Source organism: Strigops habroptila, chromosome 15, assembly GCF_004027225.2.
Source record: "Strigops habroptila isolate Jane chromosome 15, bStrHab1.2.pri, whole genome shotgun sequence".
Classification (NCBI taxonomy): Eukaryota; Metazoa; Chordata; class Aves; order Psittaciformes; family Psittacidae; genus Strigops; species Strigops habroptila.
In genome coordinates this window covers 9022031-9030306 of record NC_044291.2, presented here as the reverse complement: position 1 = coordinate 9030306, position 8276 = coordinate 9022031, and the positions used below count along the sequence as shown (strand labels likewise).

The 8276-nt window shown below is 43.6% G+C and overlaps 1 protein-coding gene across 4 annotated transcripts in view; it reads right to left on the bottom strand.

Moving 5' to 3' along the window:
• Window positions 1-2816: 2816 nt before the first annotated feature.
• TNC (tenascin C) overlaps window positions 2817-8276 on the bottom strand; it is a 72370-nt gene continuing 66910 nt past the window's right edge. For all 4 annotated transcript variants that reach the window (XM_030507173.1, XM_030507170.1, XM_030507171.1 and 1 more), the window contains 5 exons: window positions 7711-7862; window positions 6703-6799; window positions 5871-6032; window positions 4619-4782; window positions 2817-4108 (listed from right to left, as the gene is read on the bottom strand). In XM_030507173.1, the coding sequence (XP_030363033.1) occupies window positions 3998-4108; window positions 4619-4782; window positions 5871-6032; window positions 6703-6799; window positions 7711-7862 (686 nt within the window). In that variant the 3' untranslated portion in view covers window positions 2817-3997. The remainder of the gene's footprint in view (window positions 4109-4618; window positions 4783-5870; window positions 6033-6702; window positions 6800-7710; window positions 7863-8276) is intronic.

The window sequence follows — 8276 nt, the reverse complement described above, 5'->3', positions numbered from 1 at the left end:
ATTCAGGTATTGAAGACTGAGTCCAAATGGGTATGGTGGCAGCCACTGGATAACTTTATGCAGGATTCCTAGTTTTACATGCTCATTAACCCCAGTTATGCCAACTTCTCTTAAAGCAAAGCAAGTTAAACTTGTGATTTTGAATGAAGTGACATCCTTGTGCAGGAAAGATGGGAAATAGAAAGTGTCTTCTGTCACTAATCATTGCAGCAGTTTGGGCTACTTATTCACTAATACTCAGGCAAGATGCCCTGGTATTGTGGTTCCATTTAGACCCTTGATTAATGAACAAAATAGAATAGCATCAGGAGAAGAGGTAATTGAGCTGCACCCAGAGATGGTGCAGCAGAGGAGAGTGCTCTCCTGGGGTCAAACTGAGCCCACATCAAAGTCTTACTCTGGTTCAGGCAAATGGAGGAATTTAAAGTATCTCTCATCTCCCAGATCTCACTGGAGTGACCCACTTGGTCAGGGGGTGGCTGCACACTCACGCCTGGATTCAGAAATAAACATCATTTAGTCCCACAAAAAGCCAGAGGATTTAATAACCTAAAAGCCATCAACTTAAGCCTCAGTGCCCAAAAATTATCTATCTAGCTGTCTTTTGCCCAACTGGCTTGAAGCACTCACCTTATCCAAACTTAAGTAAGAAATCCAAGTCTGAGATCTTGCTATGACTGCAGTATGAACAAGAGTCTGCAGGGGTGGGCTCGTGCATCGACCAAAGGAGGTCTCTCTCCTTGGGATGGTACTTGTGGCACTGGAGAAGATGTTTTCCATGTACGTGTCTCAAAAATACCCCTTATGGATACAGTCCTAACCCCATAAATCCTGCTCACTTCCCCAAATATCCTCTTCAGTGCCTTTGAGATCTTGAATCTTGCTGCTTGAACAGTTTGGAAGGCCTTCCTCTCCTAAACTGCTTCATCATGTTAAGTATTAACATCAGCACTAAGTTGATTTCTGGGTTTTTAAGTTGAATAACCAACAAGACAGCAATTTGGTTCACCCTTGGCAGGTTTATAAATAGATTTCAAAGTTGAGGGTGTTTTTAAGCTATTCTTACAAGTTACAATCAGGAAAGGGAGGAGAGAAAAATCAGAAAGTGAATATCCCTTACAATGGCCCATGGTGGAGCTGCTTGGTACTGAACCAAGCTTGTATCAGCTCCCAAGGGTTGGCATGTGTTACTTGAAGGAGTTGCCAGTTTCTCTTCCGCAGTAGTAATTATGAAAGATACCAATCAGGGAACCTGTCAGTGAGTAATTACAGGAAATAGCATCTTCTGAGCGAGGTACCAAACTGAGCCCGTCTCCAGCAGTCCTCTTTGGTTCTGCCAAGTTAAATGGCGTCACAGCCAGATACAGTCAGCCTGGTGATGTCAATAATAAATGCCAATTCTTCCTCTGAATGTCTACAGAGTCCAAGAGCTTTCAGGTTCCCAGTTGTACAGATTTAGTGCCACTTCCTAATAACTTGAAAAGCATCTTGAGAGCAGAACACATTTCTCCATTACTGGATTTTCTCTCTTTTATACTGCCTAACACCAAAGAAGGGCGATTAACTACAGAGAATGAATTTTAATATAGTGCTGCAGCTCAGCCCCTTGCCAGTGCTCTGGAAGGTCAAAGGCCATATGTGTTCCCTGTGCAAAACAAACAATATTCACTAGTATAACTTCCATTTGGAGGGGTGGGGAGGAAGAAGGAAGTTCGAAGTACATGGAATAATGTTAATGCAGTAAGTTCTTTGACATGTGCTTTTGCCGTGAGGCCATAGGGACTTTACTACCTGCAGTTAGTTTTCCTAACAAAGACCACTGCTGCAGGGACACCAACAGCAGCTGAGAAGCTCAGAGAGCTGGATGTCACCACACAAGAAGACCACAGTGAAGAATGGCAGATGCTGGATATCCACAGAACTTCCAAGTGCTGCGGAACAGAGCAGGCACAGACTAAGGCAGACAGACTCCTTGTGCCATCTGCTGGCAGCCTGGCTTGTGGTGCATGAGGAGAGCGAGCAGGACTGCCAAGAGATGCTGGAATAGAAACTGCATGAACGGAAGACCTCCAATGTTTTACTCATGCTGTTAGGAACTTTTCCCACTTCTGCAGCATGGCATTCCCTGTTCCCAGGCAGTAAATTCTCTGCACCATCCCTGAGCATTCACTCTGTGGTCCTAAAGTCTGCCTAGTGACGAAAGCTGCACACTGAGATGGTTCCTGGAGATGCTCTATAAATACCTACAGAAATGAGGCATTTCTGAAATGTAGCTGCTGAGGCTGATTATTAATAAAGCAGAGCACACAGGTTTTGGTGCTCCTGTCTGCAGCACTTTATCTCCATACAGCAACTCCTGTTGTGCTGGAGCTCTCTCACAGTCAAGCTGGTCCCAGTGCACACCTGAGTCAAGACCATGAACAAGGTGGCCCTGGGACATAACCAGTCCCAAGGGCTACTGCTCAGCTAAAGCTCAGAATTGCACTAATGGAAGGATGGCAATTAAAAATGATAACAATAACAAGAAATAATGAGGAAGACAGGAGCTAAAGGTGAAGTGATTCCCTCCCTCTTTCCTCCTTCATGTGCATGTTTCCCATGCACACACACATTTTACACTCTGTGTCAAATCAACACTATCTGACCTTACCTCATTGCTACCACTTCACAGTAAGTCTTATTCACAGAGCTGATCACATCTGCTCTCACTGACAGCATCTTCTTTCCCAGCCACCTCCCAGTGATTGCCAAGGAGGAGGTGGAAACATTTGTTCTGTTTGAAAAGTGCAACCTTGAAGTAGGGCAGAGAGGCTGGATTAAAACAACAGATCGTTTATTGTCTTCAACTGAAGCATATGATACAGAGGAACTACACATAGGTTTCATTCATATAAAAAAAAAGAGCCCTTTATTTACACACGTGTTCGAAGTTGCCAGTGATGCCTAACGACATCTGTATTTTCTTTGTATTCTTGTTAGTTATTCCCACCTAGATGGAGCAAGCACTGGTCAGTAATGCTTAAAAAAACATATAAGAAGCTTTTGGGCAGGAAAAATAAGAAATATATTCTCTAAGAAACCAAATCCTTACAGGCATTTCACTGTAACAAACCCAGCAGAATACTTACAACCAGTCACTCACAAAAGGGAAAGTTTTCAGTACGGGCACAGCAGCCTCATCACTCTCAGCCTTTCTTTTATTTCCCCATCTATGTAAATATACCCTGGCTATGCACAAACTCAACATGTATGACAAAAAGGTAGAAATTTATTCAAAAGTAATTGTGCTTTTATTTATAAAAAAAAAAAAATTTACAATCAGACACTGTCCTGCTGTGTTTCCCAAGCATAGTTCTCTTCAAAATGACCAAAACTTAGCTTATTATTATCATTATTATTATTACTTCATCATTATATTAATAATATTAATCTTATGCTTAAGTTTAAAACCATACTGCTTTCCCCTTCCCATCCCCTCCTTCTTTGTAGTACTTGATATATATATAAAACCAGGCTTTCCAATGACCAATGAATTTCAATTCTAGCTAATAATAATAATAACGATAATTAATCATACACATTTCTGTGTGTAAAGTATGGCTGGTTCTAAAACAAACTACCAATGTACAAAGCTGTTCTCCCTCCCCTCCCCTGGGCCACCCAAGAGATAGACTGTGGAAGAACTTTATCCCAGAGGCTTTCTGAGAAAATAAGAATTAATAACCCAACCTACAACCCTTGAGATCGTTGTCTTTGGTGTGGAGGATGTTACTGGTGGGCAACTGGAGCCGTTCTGCTGGAAAAGCTGGGATGCTTAAGGCTTATTGTTTGGAATGCTACCGAAGCCTCTGTTGGGTCAAGGGGCACTGATGCTTTGGTACAAGTACCAGCTCCTCACACCCCACCACCCAGTGATGCTAGAGGATCTCCCCACACCCACACTCGATATCCCTCCCCCCATCACCTTGCCCATAGCCCCATTGCCACCTCCCGGGTTTTATGCTCGCTTTCGCCTTCCTTCCAGATTCCGGAAGCTGGAGGGTCTCAGCTTCATCTCTGCAAACTGGATGGAATATTCGTGGCCCTTCCAGTGGAACCAGTTAACACCCTGCAAAGAAAAAGATGAAGTGTGGGAGGTTACACGTTTGCTTCTTCTCCTGTTGTCAGTTTTTACTGCTCTTGTTTCAGACTGCAGGCTGTTTTGTGACTTGGGAACAGAGGCACAACAAATTGGAGGGGCTTTGGGAAGCACAGGGCTCTGGCCACCAGCATGCACAACCTGGTCAAACAAACCCATGTGCTGTCCCTGAGAGCTGTAGCTCTTTGCCTGGCTTTCATGGCAGGAAGAACATTCTGGTTTACATGTTGAAAACTACAATTGTTCCCTCTACACTTGGGATATTCCCTTGGAAAAGCATACAAAAACATCCCATGTTTCACCAGCTGACATTAAATTCCTGTTTTGGAAGCAACAGGCCAAATTCCCTATAATCCTTGGGTCTAGAGGGTAGGCTTGGTTGGTGCTCTGATGTCCTGCTAGATGAACCACGAGACATATCCATAATTGCAGTTCCCCTCCTCTTAATGCATTATGGAAGACTTTCAACACCAAACTCACCTGACTGTGGCTGTTATCACCATATCTGCCCATCAGATTGACTCGGTGACAATTCTTGTACCAGAATGCCCCCTTGTATGACAAAGCACAGTTGGTGATGGCAGAATCATTGTCCTTGTCAAAGGTGGAGAAGGACCTTCCATTATGGTAAGTCATGGAGTCACCTGGATGGGGAAGATGAAAGAAAGCAAGGTCAGTGTTTTGCCTACTTTAGATGATATGGGAGTGACAATTCTGCAGCAAATATTCCTCAACTCTTTAGGAATGTTTTTATGCAGCTCAGTTTCTGCAGTTCTTGCTGAGAGCTGGATTTTGGCTCTGTAGAGAAAGCAGTGTGGATGAAGAGACAAGGACTGAATCAAGACCAAAGGAGTCTTCTCACTTAGCTGGTCCATCCAGTAAAACTACCCATCTTCTTTAGCTGGAAACACAGCCAGAGAGCTGTCTGCCTACCGCTGACTTCCCACTCCCAGGGTCTGCGTGCCCATTTACAGATGGGTGCCATAGGAGCAGCTTTCAGTGTATGCCTGCAGCAGAGCTCTCATTCATACCTTAGTATCTGTCTTGCTCTATCCATAAATCTTAGACTTGAATGCTCAGGAAGAGAAAGTAATAAGACTGAATCCTACTGGCTGTAGCAGCTACTACTGCTCTGCACCAATGTGTTCGCCTCAAATAGACATTAATTCTACTAGTGCTGCATATCCTTTGTCTGTATCCCTATAGGCTGTGCATAAAGTCCATGTGATGGTTACACACATCTCTGTGGTCTGTTTTATGCCCCTAGCAGAATGAAAATATCCCCTATTAAGACATCCTGTGAAGTTGAATTTATTTCTTAATCCTTTAAAGCCCTGGTAAGGGCTGCAGGGTTTGCACCAGCATGATGACAAAAGGCATACAATTTGATTACAAATCATGTTATAGCAGGACATTGCTGCACATTCCACTGACAAGACAGGAGGCTGTGCCAAGCTATTATTAGCTGTATAAATGACAGTCAAGCATTGACCAAATGAGATAGCTGGCTTTTTAATATACTTGTTTATATTCTGTCATAACCATACCATAAAATGTGGCACCTAAATGACTGGAGGATTTAAAATGGAAACATAAAATACATTGATATATTCCTATTTTCAAGCACTTGACATACATAAAGTACCTGCTGTGATGCTCATCTGCAACATTCAGTTATCTTAAGCCAACTGGGAGGAAATTGCAAATCAGAAGGCAAAAATATTCCCCTCACCTGCTGTGCCACTGTAGCCATCCACTCTTAGGCGGTATCTGGTCTTGGAGTCTCCAACACTGAACCTGTCATAGACAGCATAAGCTGTCTCACCTTTGTCCTGCAGATCCACACGCAGCTCATACTGGCCCTGAGAAGTGATTTTGTGGAGGTTCTCCAGACCTGTGGGCATAAATGAACAATTCATTTTCTCCTGGTGTTTACTTCTCTACCATCATGTTATCCCATAAAAAGGTTACACTGGCCTGTTACACCAGAGCGTAAACACTGGTGAGGAAAGAGCTATTTTTGCTGTAGGGTAATGTTAGCACAAAACCAGATAGGTAAAAACAGGCTGACTGATCACAATAGCAGGTAGCACTTTAGGAAAAGCAAAGTTGTGCTGTGTGATCATTATTGTCTTTCATTTACAACCCAGTACAATGTAGCACAAGCATTGAAAAATTGTTTTTTACTTTGATTTTCCCCACTTTGCTGCTTTGAGTTGTATGCTTTTGTTGCTGGGGTGTCCTAGGAGTACAGGAAGAAGAAGGTTTGCAGTTGCTTCTCAGCTTAGCTTCTGGCTTCTTACAGAGCACCAGTGACCACTGATTTGGTATGTATGGTGAGCCAAGAACCATGACATCTATGAGCTGCAACTGGAGGGACTAGGCAACTGTAGGTCCATGCAACTAGGCATGGATCTGGCAATTTCAATCTCCCTTGCAGCATGCTCTCCCTAACCTCCTTTGCCCAGACTCTTGCCAACTAAATGGAGGGTTCAAAGTGGCTTCTAGTCTTCTGGGCTGTGTTCATGTTTTCTCTTTAAAATAGAAAAATTCTTGCCACTTACCTATCCAGAATTCATCCTTAGGATCTCCAAAACCAGCCACATAAGTCTTCCAGTTCCTGTAGAAATCTTCCTTTCCATTTTGACGCCTCAGGAACACCTACAACCACCACATGCAAGAAGTGTTATGGACAGACTGCCTTTGACAGAAAGGGATTAGCAATGTGTCTTTTACAAATGCAGAGCTTGGCATTGCTGCTCCCCTGCCTTTACCATCCAAAGCAGCAGTCTCACTGCAACTACTGAATGGTACCAAGACTGCTTTGCTTTTTTGAAATCTCTAATTTCTCTGTTGGGTTCCCGGGCTTCATGATGTGGCCTTTCTGCTTTTTTAACAGCCCATTGCTGCTCTATATTTCTCAGCCAAGACTTTCTACATGCCCTAGTCCCCTAGCCATGTATTTTTCCAGCTCCTTCTTCCCTTCTGTTCCTCAGGTCCCTCTGGCATGTTTGGATTTGAGGAGGTCAGTACAGAGAGCTGGCATTTTTATTGCCGTTCATTTGTTGCCTGGGTGGGATGTGTTCCTTGTATAATGGCCTGGGAAGCCTGGCAGGCCATCACGCCACATGGCTGCTGAACAAATACTTCTCTGGCCTGTGCTTTAACCTCCTCCACTGCTTTCCTCATTCAAATACAGTCAGTCCACTCTCCTCTCACCTAATTAGCTCTTTAGAAGGCATGTATCTGATCTAAGGTGGTCATTTCAGCACCCCTAATTGCCGGTGGAAGGAGGTCAGTGCTTTTGCTAGTACTGAAACCACTGATGTGACCCATTCTGTGGAGACACCTCTCTTTCCTCCAACTACAGGAACATCTGGTAACCTTGTTCTAGGCATTCACGTGTCCTACCCAAGATTAAATTCCCCAAATTTATAGACAAGTCAGCCCTACTCTGACAATAAAGCACTATGAGGGATCCCTTAGATGAGCAGGTATAGGGTCTGCTACCCATGCTCTTAGCACAGGCAGAGGCATGTAAATATGGTGTGGGCCCTCTCTCTGTTACTCACAATCCATCCACCACCATCCTTGCCCATGTCACAGAAGACTTGCAGAGGCTGAGCCTTGTCCCCATTCAGGTAAATTGTGTAGAGCCCAGAGGTGGTTTCTCCATTCAGGAGAGCCTGGGAGCAGTCTTTAGGGTAAGGATAGAGAAGACCAGCTGCACACATACACAAAGAGAGAAAGCAGTCCTTAGGAAATCAGCAATTACAAGGTACTTGTTGAATACAGATGACTCATGAAAATCTGTTGGTCAATGGCACAGCCAGGTATAGAGCCCAGGAATGGGCTTGTAATTCCTCTCCTACATACAAAAGATTCACAGTCAACAGCAGATGATGTAAATCTTTCTTTTGAATATGCTTTTGCACATCTGCCTGCACTTTTGGAAGTACTGTGAATGCAGATAACTACTCCTGCTATGATAGGAGTTCATCCTCCAGCTAAGTATTTAAATGGCATGAGCAACTTTTGGGTAAAACCAAATCTACCAACATCTCATTATACGACAGAAATAGGAGGGGGAAATACAAACACAGGACTACAACCAAAAATAAATTGGAAATATTTTGCT